Source organism: Amblyraja radiata, chromosome 21 (assembly GCF_010909765.2).
Source record: "Amblyraja radiata isolate CabotCenter1 chromosome 21, sAmbRad1.1.pri, whole genome shotgun sequence".
Classification (NCBI taxonomy): Eukaryota; Metazoa; Chordata; class Chondrichthyes; order Rajiformes; family Rajidae; genus Amblyraja; species Amblyraja radiata.
The window spans coordinates 19,443,556-19,460,117 of NC_045976.1; the positions used below are offsets into that span (position 1 = coordinate 19,443,556).

Here is a 16,562-nt window from a genome sequence, read left to right on the forward strand (position 1 = left end):
AATATCTCCTGACCAAATTTGTGATGTGTATGACTGACTGTAGAAGTAAAACCTGGATAAATCCAACGTATAGTTGTGAATGTTACTCATTAAATAACTACAGTACTGATACTCCATATTAAGAGTATTGATTTGCCGTTAAAATGAATTCTGTAATAACGTGTCAACGGTAGCAGTGACAATCGAACACAGCGGTTTTAATATTTCACGTGTTCACAATTTAATTAATCCACCTTTATGGATTAAAACAAATAATAACATTGGGAATTAAAACACAGTTGATTGCATCCTGTTATCAAACATAGTCAATGGTCGTTCTGAAGACATTTCCAGCACAATAGGGTCGTGGGGGGGGGGGGGGGGGGTGAATCAGTGCAGGATGGATAGGTGGCGGTGGGAGGGGTTGAGAAGGCAATCGGTGCGGAATGGATGGATTGAGGCAGGGGAATTAGTGCGTGGTGGTTTGAGTAGGTAAAATTGTGAGGGGAGAGCGCGGGGGATGACTGGGGTTGAATGGGGGTGATCTGTGCAGGATGGATGGATGGGGGGAGCAGTGCAGGATAAAGAGGTGGAGCAGTGCTGGATGGATGGGAAGGGGGGTCAGTATAGGATCAATTGGAGTACCAGTGTAGGATTGATGGGGAGTGGCAGGAGAATCAATGCGAGGTGGATAGGGAGATCAGTGCAAGATGAATAGATGAGGGGGGGAGTAGATGAGGAGGGAGCACACGGGATGTCAGTGAGGACTGAATAGAGGCAGGAATGGAGATCAGTGCGGGATGGAGAGGAGGGGTCTCAGGATAAGGGGGGTGGAGGGGGGCGTACAAGAGAGAGAGAGAGAGAGGGGAAGGAGCAGAGGAGGTGGGAAGGAAGGTCAGCGCTCCTCGGACAACACCGGCATCATCGCTGCCTTGGCCATCTCAGGCACGGAAATCGCTATCAAAATATGGAGGGGACAGGGGACACACAATATCTAAGCGGCCGCGCGCGCATGCGCACACTCACACACACGAGACTTCAAAGGCAATGTGAACGGTAATTTCAGCTCAATCCAGCGCTAGATGCAGCTCAACTCTGCCTGCCACGCCTGGACTGATGACATATTTCCCGTAAATCCAGGCAGGGATAACATGGCGGGACAGCCGGAGTTGAACTGGGTTTAGCGCTGCTTCTCTGCGCTGGCTGTGGGCCTGGGGGCACCGCTCCCATCTGACTCCCGACGTCTCTGGCCAACCCTGGGGGGGGGCTCTCAAAACGGGGGGGGACATGTTCCACCCTGCCGTCCCTGCCTGTCCATCGCCAAGTGCTGCTGCCAAAGGGGGAGGCAGTTGGGATCTCCTCGCCACGCCTCCCCTCCTCCAACCAACAGGAAGGTGCGGGGCCGAGCGGTGCAGACGATTCAGCCAGCGGAAGGGGGCCACCCCCTCCCTCCTCCCGGCGTGCGGGAGGGTTTGTTTTGAAAGCGCCGTTGGCGGAGTGGCAGGCAGCGGCCGCTAACAGGGCGGGAGGGAGGAGGTGGAGATGGAGCCGTCGCCAATGCTGCTGCTGCTGTTTGGGGCCCGTCATTCGCTCCAACCCTCTGTCACGCCACTGAGTATCTTTCCCACTTATTACAGCCGTCGCCGACACAAAACGTCACATTCCTTTTCTCCAGAGATGCTGCCTGACCCGCTGAGTTACTCCAGTTTTTTGCGTCTATCTTCGGTATCAACCAGTATCTGCGTGTCAAGCCGGTCAAAATGACTCGGCGTTTAGACTGCCCGGTGGCACTTTGGGTGGTCAGTGGCACCCGGGCAACCGCTAATTTCGAACCCTGCAAAAGGAATAAAGAAAAATTGTGAAGTAGGGGTGTGTTAGTGTCCAATTTGTCATCAAAGCAAATATGATCTGTCATTCAACGAGCTTCCTCATTTGCACTTATGCCTGTTGATAAAAGTCTGCTTTATTTTCTTTCTCCCATATTATGAACATTCTTTAACAAAAAAAACGAGTCTTTTTATTAACAATATCATGTTTCTTAATTATGCTATGGTTCAATTGATTTAAGTAGGTACATTTTTCACTTAATGAAGTACATGATTTTAATCTGTTTGTTTTAAGTATAAATGTTAAAATAAGTTATCTTGTGAAAGTGATAATTGTGTGAACCTAAACTAACTACGTTAATGAAGAACAAATTAATAAAATAGTACATAATTTTCTTTGTATAATATTTTGCATTTTTACACTTTTGATACTCCTTAAGAAACATAAAGGTAGCAAGTCTTAATAGCAGTATTACAAATTTATGTGAGTATATTTATTATAGCTATTAAGGCTTTTTGAGAAAGGAAAGTAAGAACAGAATATATGACTTAAAAATGGGATGAAATTTTTCTGACCCTGGACCAATTACCGTATTTCCCGGCAATGAAGACGCACCTGCGTCGAAGACACGCCCCCATTTAAGTTGCTAAATTTTGAGAAAAGGATGACGATACAGGATCAAGGGTTTGGTTTAGTCCAGGGGTCGGCAACATTACCTGCATGCCCCAGGACTAGTTGCAGCTCCCAGATCCCTGGGACTGGTTTCAGTTCCTAGATCCCTCGCGTCCCCGAGACTAGCTGCAGTTCCCAGATCCCTCGCGTCCCCGGGACTGGCTGTAGCACCCAGGTCGCCTGCGAGCCCGGGATTGGCTGTAGCGCCCAGGTCGCCTGCCCCGGGACTAGTAGAGAGAGAGAGAGAGAGAGAGCGAGCCCGGGACAGAACAGAACAGCCAGCCTTCCGCCCAGTAGCTACCCGCCAACCACCACCTCCACCGATTACGCCTGTTTTGAAGGACACCGTGACTAGCTGGCGGGCCAGCCGGCAGAAGGAGCTGAGGTGGCGGCCGGTTCCGCTGTCCGGTCCCGGCGGCCGCTCGTAGCCACCCGAGCTACTTCCCTCCCCGGCCACAATGCGGTGGCTCCACGCCCGGTGAGTGAGTGAGTTCCTGGCATGATCCCCGACCCTCTCCTTCTCAACGCTCCTGCCCTCCCCGCAACTTTACCCCTGGCCAGACTCCCCACACACTGTGGAAGGGACTCTTCCACCCCCCCCCCCCCAATTCCCCTCCCCTGCCCCCCAGCGGTACTGTCCTTTTACAGCCGCGTCCCATCAGCTGCCAAAAATGAGGGATAGACTTGGCTATCCCTCAGTACAGCAACATCGTTCTTGATGTTGCTGCACTGAGGGATAGCCAAGTCTATCTTTCTTGGCTAACAACATAACTTTCGGCCTCCAAGACGCAGGTAAATTTTCGTGCCTTATTTTTGGGTAATTTATACGGTAAACACTTCTTCCCCTGAATATTCTGCTTGCTTTTGACTCCGCTTTTGCAGTCATAGGAAATTAGCAAGTCTATTAAAAATAGAATGATTAAACTCAAAACATTGCGTAATAAATTCTATACTTTTTAATATGGCCATGCTAATTTTTGATTAAAATGTATTTAATTTTTGCTGAATTTTATGAAGTTTATTATGATCGCAACAATAATCCAGTTAATATTAATTATTATTTGTTTTATTCAAGTCAAATGAACTCCAATGGCGTAACATGGTGTGGGATATGAAAACAAAATATACACCAAACAGAGTACAGAAAGTTCAGTTTGTGGTCGACAAGAACCCTTCTGGCATGGATGAATCATTTGAGTTGTTAAAATGTAATGAAGATTTACCATCATCACCTGGAAATGCAAACAGTGATCAGGTTATGGAATATGGTGAGCTTTTTTTTAAAGATAGTTTTAGATTTATGATATTGTATTTTTGCAGACTTTTAGGATAAATAACTTAAAAAAAAATTCCCATAGTCAAATGCAGTAGTTTGTATTTGACTAATGTTTGTCACAGAGGTGAGTAATTCCACCATTAAATATATATTTTGTTTTTAAAATGTAGCATCTGACCAGGTGCAGTTTCTGTCCCTCACTTACCTAATTTCCTTTTTGTTAGCTTTATTACTTTTATTTTGTTCTGTTAATTATCTCAAATGTGAGACTTGATGTTAATGCAAAACTAAACATCCCTAGAAATTGGAAAGTATTAAAATATAAGATGATTAAAGAGGTTTTTATTGGAACTGTTCAGCTAGGATGACCTATGATAAGCACACTGCCCCAATGCGACACCAAGTGTTGCATGCTGCAAACGTATTAAATCCAGTCAAATTGATATGGAACAATAATTGCAGATTATATTAACAAATTGATTTTCTTTTAAATACACTCTGAGGAAGTGTTTATTCTTAAATTGGTGTGGTTTGGGGTTTCTGAAAATATAACTAAATGCTTTTTTTTGAATATGGATTCCAAAATGTTCTGGCGCTTTAAAACAAAAGTGGATAAATAGTTAAAATATTATCATTTGAATGTATGTGATGCATATTGGGCTTTTTCATCATGGTCAGGTTGTGGTAACAATTGAACAAAATCCCAGACTATTGAAGATTTCTGCTTAACGGGAAACACTATTCTCTTTGAATACAGGATAAACATGTGGTGTATACGTAAATCACATTTTGGTTAATCATGGGACATTCAAATGCTGAATAAGATTCTGTTAAGTCTTCACACAATAACATAATTGTCTACATCCAAATAGATCTTCACCCTCCGTCATCTTTCCTGCCCTCTCATCTCCCCACACCTTGCTCCTTAAATCTAAACTTGAATGTAAATAGTGGGAGGGAAGTTTCTGATGGGGAACATTTAGAAGGTTAAAGAGAAAGGACAAATCGATAATCTTGAAGGGATAGGTGTACAAAAAACATATGAGTAGAGAAACATAATATTCAGAGAAAGGAACACTAGGAGAAGACACAATAAAAGGCTCTTTGGATGCACACAATGGTTCGAACAATAAGAATGAATTAATGACAGAAATAGACTTAATTGAGTGCAATCCATTGGCTATTACGAAGATGTGTTTGCAAAGGTGGAAATTAAATATCCCAGGATAATTAACCTGGAGAAGAGATAGGCAAAATGGGAAAGGAACTGAGAAATCCCAGATAAAAAATAATGGAATAAAAGCAGCAGAGGGGTAGGATCTTAACTCAGAACATAAAGAATTTGACAAAGAAGAACCAAATGCTGGAAAGAAAAGGGATGAGAGAAAATGGGAGGAGACCCATGAGAAACATAAACACAAAAGTGTAAAGGCTCTTTTATCTGTGAAATGGAAAATATTAGCTAAAGTTGAAGAGGGTCCATCACACAGTCAGAGCAAAAATCATGTTTGGAAACAAAAAAAAGTGAAAATTTAATATTTTGCGTCTTCAGAGAAGAAGATATAGAAAACCTTTAGGAGATTGTGGAAAATTACAGAACAATCCCCAGAACCTGATCAACTTTTGTTTTAGGATTTTGAAGGAGATGGTTATAGTAATAGTAGATGCACTGGTTGTCATCTTCCAAAATTTCATTGATTCCAGAAATCTTCCTCCGCAATGGAAGGTAGCGAATGGAACCCCGCTGGTTTTGAAAAGAAGGGAGAGAAAATGCAGGGAAGGAAGAACCAGTTCACACGATTTCAGTGATAGGGAAAATACTGGAATCCTTTATTAAGGATGTGGTGACAGGATACAGGTATTTCTGCTGTAGCTCGTTTCCATAACACGAATTAGATATGACGCAAGTGATAAATTAGGAATCACTTTTTACATTACGCGGGCTGAATTGGTTATAATGTGATTTGATCAGGAACTAGAAAACCAATTAAGTTACTTTGGAAATTGACATGCTGAGAAAAGGCTGTTTTGGACATAAACAGTTGAGGGAATAAAAAGCTGTTTCCATGTACCTCCCGCTGTAATCAGACAGTATTGTCCCTTAAGAATGTATCAGCTACTCTAACCGCAGGTGGCCATTGAAATTGGCAAGAAGCCTTTCTATTGACACTTCTGCCATAAAACAATTAAACAATGTAACATAGAGCCTTTGGTATTTTTAGCTTGTAACAACAATAAATGGATTGCTATTGAAAAGACCGGAAAAATAACTCTGTCATGCCCATACCCCCACTTTTTCCTCCATTGACACAATTTATTTATAACACACATTTTTATAACAAGAGGAATTTTAGAAATACATCTGTTGCGTTTATAGCAGAACTACCTGTATAGGATTAGTCAAAGTCAGCATGAAAGGGAAATCGTGTTTGATTAATCTATTCGAATATGGTGATGTATCCAGCATAAGCGATAAGGGAGGTCAGTTGAGGTATATTTGGATTTTCAGTGGAGCTTTAATTAGATGTCACACAAGTTTATGAAACACAAATGGAGCACACTGAATTGGAGGTAATATATTGGCCTGGAGTGAGAAAACAAACAGGTCAAGGGGAGGAGTCATTTTCAAGTTGGGAACTGTAAATAATAAGGTGTCGCAGGGTTGGGTGCTGGGGTCCAGTTAATCACAATCCATACTAATGATTTGCAAAGGGACCAGATTAAATGTATTCCATGTTTGCTGATAAAATAGGTGGGTAAATAGGATTGATATAACTGCTTTGAGAATCAGTGCAGACTTGATGGGCAGAATGCCTGCTTCTGTCATTGGAAGTATGAGTAATTATGAGATACAAATCTAGGTGGTAGTGTGGGCTACAAAGAGGATATTTCGAGCACTTGTGAGGTTGCATGTTAAATTTTATGCATGCATCTGGTCTGTCTAATGAAGGAAGATGTAATTGCAATTGAGGACGCAAATGTCCCTCAGATTGATTCCTGACATGATGTGTTAGTTGATTAAATAGACCCGGCTCAACTCTTAAGTAGCATAGAATACAAGTTATCATGGTCATTTATTGATGAAAACCATTTAATTGAATTGAAAGAGAATGTTGAATTGTGTTGCCTAGAAATTATGCTGCTTTGGAATTACACTGATGCGATGGGCCATTTATCTACTTCGGAGTTTCAGCTGCAGCATAAACTTCCAGTTACAATTAAAGTTCCATTCTTAAGCATGGTTGAGAAGAACTGTGGCTGGACAATGGTGGGGAGTGATGCAGAAGTGGTGAGTTGCTTTGGAATCCAGCATTTGAGGTAGAGGATTTGGTTTGAGAACAGGAGTGGCATTTTGATGTGGGGGTGGGAAATCAGAGGCAGAACGATTCTTGTGATGTTGGCATTATCAATCTCTGGGAGGTGGTTGTAGGTGGGATGGAAATTCTCGTTTGGCAAAACTCTAGCAGGGAAATCAAAAATTTGAGGTTGTTGTGTGGGGTGAGGGTAGGGATGTGGGAATCAGAGGTGAGAAGATTTTTGCAAGGGAATTGGCAGTTTGAAGAAAGATGGATTGCTTTGGAGGTGATATCAGGACTAGCAGCAGTGTTGGGTCTGTCATTTTAATGTGGATGGTTGGTCAAGAATAGCTCTGAAGTAGCAGCAACAGTGCCCTCCATAATGTTTGGGACAAAGATCCATCATTTATTTATTTGCCTCTGTACTCCACAATTTGAGATTGTAATAGAAAAACTCACATGTGGTTAAAGTGCATATTGTCAGATTTTAATAAAGGCCTTTTTTACACATTTTGGTTTCACCATGTAGAAATTACAGCAGTGTTTATACATAGTCCCCCATTTCAGGGCACCATAATTTTTTTGATCTTCCTTCTTACTGCCTATTATGCCTCCTGGCATGTAAGGCAGCAACAAAGGTCCTCCACTCCTTGTTGATTCCTTCAGTTGTTTCCGTAACATATGTGTTTTACGAGACAGGGTTGTTAGCCCTGTGCTCAACCTCCAACCTGGAGGACCAGTGGATCGCTCTTCATCTCACCTCTACCCTTCGACCTGTCCAGCATGGGAGACCCTAATAGGAGGCGAATCTCCCGCTGGCATAGCACTGGGGGTCATTGAGACACACAAGCTCCCCGACCACGACAAGGCTGCAATCCAACGGGGAGCACCATAATGTTTGGGACACAGCAGTGTCATGTAAATGAAAGTAGTAATGTTTGGTATTTTGTTGCATATCCTTTGCTTGCAAAGACTGCTTGAAGCCTGCGATTCATGGACTTCACCAGTTGCCGGGCGTCTTCTCTGGTGATGCTGTGCCAGGCCTGTATTGCAGCCATCTTTAGCTTATGCTTGTTTTGGGGGCTAGTCCCCTTCAGTTTTCTCTTCAGCATATAAAAGGCATGCTCAATTGTGTTCAGATCGGGTTATTGACTTGGCAACTCAAGAATTGACCATTTTTTAGCTTTGAAAAACTCCTTTGTTGCTTTAGTAGTATGTTTGGGATCATTGGCTTGCTGTAGAATGAACCGCCGGCCAATGAGTTTTGAGACATTTGTTTGAACTTGAGCAGATAGGATGTGTCTATACACTTCAGAATTCATTATGCTTCTACCATCAGCAGTTGTATCAATGACGATAAGTGAGCCAGTACCTTCAGCAGCCTTACATGCCCAGGCCATAACACCCCCACCACCCTGTTTCACAGATGAGGTGATATACTTTGGAACTTGGGCAGTTCCTTCTCTCCTCTATACCTTGCTCTTGCGATCACTCTGATATAAGTAAATCTGTCCACAAGACCTTTTTCCAGAACTGTGGTTGTTCTTTTAAGTACTTCTTGGCAAACTGTAACCTGGTCATCTTATTTTTGCAGTTAACCAATGGTTTGCATCTTACAGTGTAGCCTCTGTATTTCTGTTCTTGAAGTCTTCTGCGAACAGTGGTCATTGACAAATCCACACCTGACTCCTGAAGAGTGTTTCTGATCTGTCGGACAGGTGTTTGGGATTTTTCTTTATTATAGAGAATTCTGTTATCAGCTGTGGAGGTCTTCCTTGGCCTGCCAGTCCCTTTGAGGTTAGTAAGCTCACCAGTGCTCTCTTTCTTCTGAATGATGTTCCAAACAGTTGATTTTGTTTGTCTGATGTCTCTTAACAGTTTTATTCTTGTTTCTCAGTGTCATAAAGGCTTATTTGACTTTCATTAGCACAACTTTGGTCCTCATGTTGATAAACAGCAATGAAAGTTTCCAAAGGTGATGCAAAGACTGGAGGAAAGACTAGGTGCTGAGAGCTCTTATATACCTGCATTAAGGAGGCAATTAAATACACCTGAGCAATCACAAACACCTGTGAAGCCATGTGTCCCAAACATGGTGCCCTGAAATGGGGGGACTATGTATAAACACTGCTGTAATTTCTACATGGTGAAACCAAAATGTATTAAAATGGCCTTTAATAAAATCTTACATTGTACACTTTAACCACATATGATATTTTCTATTACAAATCTTAAATTGTGGAGTACAGAGGCAAATAAATAAATGATGGTTTTTTGACCCAAACATTATGGAGGGCACTGTAAGTATTTTACGTAGTTTGCAGTTGCCTCAGTTTTAAGACCACATTGTCTTAGGAGGGCGCAGTGAAGGGTCCAAATGGTTCAAATTTCCAGTAATGCTGCAAAGGATGTATTCCATGTAAAATCCAATCATAATATGCGTCCTTAATTGGTAATTGCGGCAATGTCTTATACATGCAAAAGGGAGTTTTGCACTTCTAATGAGCTATCCAATACACATTTGTGTATATTGCTGTTGCATTTTTTACTATTTAAATGTCTATAAAATTACTATATTAAATGTCATGGGATGTTGAAAATCACCCATTTGCTCTTAATCATCAGTACGCAGATTTTTTGAAATATTAAGATTGGCGCACATGAGGTGAGATCAGGGGTTTTAGCTATCTGATTTTGTTCAGTCAGCTCATTTTTATAGGAAAACACTCATTCGATCTTCATCACGAGTGTAATCAGTGCCTTTTAAATAAACAAACTATATTTGGATGTTAGTTTATAACTTTAACTTTCTATGATCAGTTTATTCTTTGGAATGTGGCATCAGGTACATTTATGGACAGGCTGCTTTCAGGGCCCATTAAACACTTTGATTGTAAGCAAAAAGTGCCTAACACCCAGAAGTGCCTAATAATAACAAAATGAATTAATGGATTGAGGGATTTTAGTTACTTTTGTAAGTTATGACTGCATGTTCCCAATGGAAGGATTTTTAAAAACTTTATGGAATAGGAAATTTAGTGGCTGCAGTTAAATCTGAAGTCTATTGGTCATGTAATATTCAAGATGGAAAAAAGTAGAATTTTAATATTTTTCATAAAGACTAAACAATGCTCCACATAAAAAAATAATGTAAGCATTTTCATCTTGTGACATCTTATTTTGAAAAACTTGTGAGTTCTTGAGATTTTAACATCTTCAGAATTAATGAATAAAACTACAATAAGACAATCTTGTTTCAAATATGCATCAGTAAAAGCAATCACAGTAACCGTGCATTTAGGTTGGACATTCAATATGCTGAAATATTCTGGTGACTTTCACTGAAATGCTTTAAAAAGAATTGGTGACACCACCTACATAAGGGGGAAGTTACAACAATGGGGAGGAGCAAAACTATGGATGAATTCAAGAACAAAGATGAGAATTGTAAAATCACGTCATTGCTTAACCATCGGGCATTGTGGATTAGAAATCATGGGTGAAGATGATATAAGACATGTTACAGCTGAAAGTCAGTGCTGATCAGCAAGTACAGGAATTGTGAATGAATTGAACCTAAGAATAGCAGAATTTTACATGGCTTCCTGTTCACAAACGTTGGAAGATGGTAGTTAAGTCAATATTTCATTGGAATAAACAAGTTTAGAGAGTTTAGGCATGTCTTGATCAAAGGGAGCGTGAGAACCTCAGCAGCAATTGAGTTGAGGGCAGAGACATCAATCAAACAACAGTGGAAGGTGTTTCTGATGATTGTAAAATGGTCAGAAGCTCAACTGTGTCAAATACAAGCTGAAGGATTTGGCTTGAACATTTGGTTCAATCTTAGATTTGTCAGAGAGAAGTAAGGGGTGAGGGGCTGTGAAACAGAGTTTGTGGGGAGAATAAAATATGTTTGCTATTATCGGTTGGTGTTCTGTATTAATGCTTACCAATCTTTATATCTATTGCGCAATATTTCATATGCCAAGATTTGAATTTTTTGCCTTTTATGTACTTTATTACAATTTATATATAGAGAACTAATAATGTTTTAGCATTGTGGACATCTTTGTGAAGAAATGGTAATTTTATGACACTTATCTGTTTATTTACAGCAGAGTATGCAATCTTTCTGCAAATATGCCATGAGCTATTATAATATTGATTCAGATGTCTTCATCACAGGAACGAAAGGCGACAATCAACTCACTGAGCTGCTAAAGAAATAGTGGGCAAAGCAGATAAAATGGGTAGAAAAGAACTGGTTTAAATCGTAGGTAGACACAAAATGTTGGAGTAACTCAGCGGGTCTGGCAGCATCTCTGGACGTGGTCAGAGAGCAGGGGGAATCACAGAGGGGGAGCAGCGAGAGAGGATGTTGCTGAACTCTCGTCGGAGAGAGGAGAACTTCAAAGTAGATCTTCAAAGAGATTTTTCAGTGGATCGGACCAAATGTGTAGGAACGAACTGCAGATGCTGATTTAAATCGAAGGCAGACACAAAATGCTGGAGTAACTCAGCGGGACCAGCAGCATTTCTGGAGAGAAGGAATGGGTGACGTTTTCGGGTCGAGACTCTTCTTCAGCCTGGTCATAAAATGTGTAATGGATGTTCTCAGCAGAATGTCTTGCTTGCAGAAAATTTAAGAGGATTGTGGTTCTAATACTGCACCCTTCTCTGATCTCTGCTTTTAGTGAGCGTAAGAGGCATCATTTTCAGATGGGTAATCCACTGTTTTGATGAATAATAATTGTTCAAACTATGTTTAGAACTCCAACCTCTTAACTTTGATCATATTCTATGAATGTTCTTTTGTAAATCATCTGATCATGAACAAAACGCATTTTGAGTTTTTGAATGTTCCTCGTTTTCTAGATGATCTTCCAGAATTAAAAGCTGTAGAGACAGACAGAGCCATACCTGGAGCCTTCCAACTGAGCAGTGGAGTGTCTCATCAACAATTCCTGAGGTCTACTCAAACTATGTGTGCCTCTAACTCGCCTGATAGTGCCTTGTCATCTTTCACCAGTGATTCTGGTGCGAATTGGTTGACTGAACTAGCTAATATAGCCACTAGTCCACAAAGTCCTCTCATGCAATGCACATTTTACAACAGGTTTGTGTAAATGCCATTTCAGTCAGAAGAATTTTATAATGGTGTAAAACGTATCAATATTGTTTGTGAATATAATAGGCAACCCTTTAGTAAAGTGCATATTTGTACATATTAAGTGCATAATGTGTGTGCAGTTCATGCTGTCAGTGACAGAAATCGCTATCAAAATATGGAGGGGACAGGGGGGGACACAATTTCTTGGTGGCCGCGCGCGCATGCGCGCACACACATGCGAGGCTTCGAAGGCTTCTGCCGTGGGCCCCGTGAACGGTAATTACAGCTCAATCCAGCGCTAAATGCAGCTCAACTCTGCCTGTCTCGCCGGGTTAACCTACAGCCCTGCCTGGACTGACGGAATACCAGTCCTGAGCCGTGGAGCTAGCGCTGCTTCTCCACACTGGCTGTAAGCCTGGGCCATATTTCCCTTAAGTCCAGGCAGGGCTGTAAGTTAACCCGGCAGAGTTGAGCTGGGTTTAGCGCTGCTTCTCTGCGCTGGCTGTGGGCCTGGGTGCACCGCACCTGTCTGACTCCTGACGTCTCTGGCCACCCGCAGGCATGGGGGGACACTCGGGCGGGGGCGGGGATGGTCCAGTGGCGGTTCGGCAGCGATTGCAGCGCTGGGGAGCCGACCGGGATCGATCCTGGCTGCGGATGAGGCGCAGGTCAGTGTCCAGGGCTGCCGTTGTGACCCTATGACCTGGGCACGACTCCCTCCTCCAATCACCGCGCTCTATCCTCAGTCCCACCCCCCTACTTCCGCCTGACCGACACCTCCCTCCTCCAATCATCGCGCTGAATCATCATGTCCCGCCTCCATTGCCTGCTGACTGACGTCTCTCTCGTCCTCGATCAGTCCCACCCTCACTGTCTCGCGGAAAGCGGAGATTTCACCGGATTTTAAAGTCCGGATTACAAAAAATGGGGGGGGGGGGGGGGTCGTCCCCCACCTCTCAAAACAGAGGGGGGACGTGTCCTCCCTGGCCCCCCCCCGGGATTTCCGCCACTGCATGGTGTAGATGTTGTAAATGTCAATGCCTTAAGCACTGTGTTGCAGGCATTTCATATGCACGTTGAAGGTGTATTTCCCTGTGTCTCCATCGTTCTTGTGGAAGACTTTTGATTTGTTTATTTCATGATGGTCTTTCAATGATTCCTTCATGTAATTTGCAATTGGTTGCAGTTTGTGATTAGTTTAATTTAGAAATACAGCGTGGAAACATGCCCTTCAGTCTACCAAGTCCATGCCAACCACCGATCACCCGTACACTAGTTCTATGTTATTCCACTCACATCCTACACACTAGGGGCAATTTGCATAAACCAATCAACCTACAAACCTGCATGTGGAATGTGCGAGGAAACTGGAGCACCCAGAGAAAACCCATGCAGCCACAGAAAAGATGTACAAACCGCATGCAGACAGCACTGGTAGTCAGGATTAAATCTGGGTCTGCTGTGAGGCAGCAGCTCTACCATTGCGCCACTGAAATGTTTGAGGTCAATGATTTTCTTCCGTTTGCCCTACAGTATAAAATGTAGATAACAGCTTACACGATTAAATGGATATTGGAGTGGAAAATCATTATCTTTTTTCAAAAGATTATCTATATACATTTTTGCATATTAATTTAGGTCTAAGCCGTAGGATTTTATGATTCTTTGATTATTTATTTCACTAAGTTTACATTTTTATTAATGGGCTAAAAAAAAAAACTGTGACGTGATAGTGTCCTGCTCATGATGGTAAAAATGGTGTGAAGATTGTTTTGTTGAGAATGTAAGGATTTTGTGAAATTGAATGTCAAATGTCAAATGATAGATCCTGGAGCACTAAGCATTCCGTTTGCTCACTTCCGCACATGCACCAAAAAGACTGATGGTGAGTGCCATCATTGAACTCTTTGAATGCCTAAGTGACATTTACCCGTACTGGTGACAAACATAAAAGTTTATTAAAAATCCAAAACATTTTCATAATAAGATTTAAAGCTATTAATCTTATATAAAACAAAGCCTTGAACCATACCAGTTGATCACATTGTAGGGATGAAGGGTGGTCCCCATAAATGTTTTATGCCTTCAGGTGTGCCTTTGTTAATGTTCAGTGAAAAGGAGATGTTCCCAAACTGCACTGCTTGAGGCTTGCTATTGAGGAAGTCAAGGTGCAAGTTACAAAAGGAGCAGGCTAGGTCTTGGTGCCTGGTGGTGAGTTTGGAGGGAATGGTTATGTTGTAGGCCAAGTGTGAGGATTACATATCCTCCCATGAATATTATAGTGGAGAAAACTGGGAAATAGATGCACGTTCACATTTTTTCTGTTTGCACATCAATTAAGAATAAAAAATATAGACGTTTTAAAAATGTTATCTTAATGTGAAATAATTATTTAAATGTTTGATTGAAAATGTATTAGTTTTTGTTTCCATTCTGATAGTTTCAGTTTTAAAGAAAAGATACCAATATCCCATTTAAGCTTTATTTTAATGAAAATTATAATTGCTTACAAAGTATGCCAAGTCTGTAGATTGTTATATCTATGTTTTCTCTCTTCAGATCTCCAGTGCATATAGTGGCCACAAGTAAAAGTTTACATTCCTATGCTCGACCTCCTCCTGTTCTTTCAGAAGGTGAATCTTGCTTGTCCACAAATCATTGGGAAGAACGGACTAACATAAAGAGAGAGAGGGTATGTTTATTTAATACAATCAGACTTGATTTGCAAATACGGAAAATTATCTTTTTCTCTAATACAATACAGGAAAAAGTAATACAGACGATGAAACATTACATATTTGTTAAATGATTAAATGTTACATAGTCATGCTGATTATCACTTTTCTTTATAATTTGTGAAAGACTTATAATGCTGTTGGGGATAGCTTTTGACTGAGTGTTCACTACCCAATGATTAATATAACCTTAGTTAATTCAATTATTTCTTTAGTTTTATTGTAATTTAATAGAAATGGGGACGTTTACACACAGGCAACCCCTGTGCTATGGCTGTTTAAGGTTACGGAAATTCACCCTTGCAAAATTTGCAAATCTCTACCCAAAAATGGAAGATGTGGTATAAAATTTGCACATGGAATAATTCTAAGGGAAAAATAAATTGTATATATAAATATATTTACATATATAAACAGCATTTGGAAAGAAACAGCAAATATTGTCAATTTTTATTTTGATACTCAATGTCGTGGGGTAATAAAATTTGGATATGACATCATTGCGTCTACTGGGTTGGTGGTGACAGGCGTGTCCATCCTTTCCCAAGCCCTCTCGAAACCAAGGGCACGTGAACAGACTTCTCGGAATGCACTGCTGCACTCTTTATCTCTAAGGCTTTCTCTGAAGTGCTGCATTGCAAGAAGTGATTATAGCCATTGCTCTTGCACTGGCTTCTGAAACAAATCCCTTGGCCTTTAATCCAGCATTCCCCAACCTCCTTCTATGTCACATTTCTCCCATTAGCCCCAATCTTCGAGTTTCATCACTTTCCCTGATAACCTCATTCCTTAAAGCCTTTTCTAATCCACAAGCTCTGTGCATCAGAGAAAATGCATCGTGGGTGAATAGTTCCACAGGGTAGCACACTGAAACTTGTCTGTTCACAAGTCCTCAGACTGGAGAGGGCATAGCGAAAGAGGGTCTTGGTTCTGACGGCCAACCCAATTGATGCGGTTAAGTGACTTACAATAAAAATCGATAAAATTTATTGATGAGTCTTGTGTGTCCCGATGTCAAATATTCACCTCAGGTGTTAAATAATGGTGACACTGTGTCACTTTGTTATCACATCACCGATTAAAATGGCTTAATAGTAGAGGGGAACATCCAATGGAACTATAACATGGAATTCAATGTAAAAAGAGGGTTAATCACTGCAGACTCTTTTTTAGGATTGTAACCCCTCTGTAGTCCTTCTGCAGTTGTACAAGGCCCTAATGAGACCACACATGGAGTATTGTGTGCAGTTTTGGTCTCCCAAGTTTGAGGAAGGACATCCTTGCTATTGAGGGAGTGCAGCGTAGGTTCGCAAGGTTAATTCCCAGGATGGCGGCACTGTCATATGCTGAGAGGATAGAGCGGCTGGGCTTGTATACTCTGGAATTTAGAAGGATGAGAACGGATCTTATTGAAACATATAAGATTATTAAGGGTCTGGACACGCTAGAGGCAGGAAACATGTTCCCGAAGTTGGGGGAGTCCAGAACAAGGGACCACAGTTTAAGAATAAGAGGTAAGCCATTTAGAATGGAGATGAGGAAACACTTTTTCACACATATAATTGTGAGTCTGTGGAATTCTCTACTTCAGAGGGCGGTGGAGGCCGGTTCTCTGGATACTTTCAAGAGAGAGCTAGATAGGGCGCTTAAAGATAGCGGGGTCAGGG

At 41.5% G+C, this 16,562-nt stretch overlaps 1 protein-coding gene across 2 annotated transcripts in view; it reads left to right on the top strand.

The window, feature by feature from the left end:
• The window catches only part of hbp1 (HMG-box transcription factor 1), a 41,152-nt gene that overhangs the window by 6,922 nt on the left and 17,668 nt on the right, over positions 1–16,562 (top strand). Inside the window, exons 1-4 of one of the 2 annotated variants that reach the window (XM_033039710.1) lie at positions 3,554–3,746; positions 5,459–5,612; positions 11,926–12,166; positions 14,720–14,852. In XM_033039710.1, the coding sequence (XP_032895601.1) occupies positions 12,033–12,166; positions 14,720–14,852 (267 nt within the window). In that variant the 5' untranslated portion in view covers positions 3,554–3,746; positions 5,459–5,612; positions 11,926–12,032. Of the gene's footprint in view, positions 1–3,553; positions 3,747–5,458; positions 5,613–11,925; positions 12,167–14,719; positions 14,853–16,562 lie in introns of those variants that run through there. The other variant, XM_033039709.1, reaches the window with a different exon arrangement.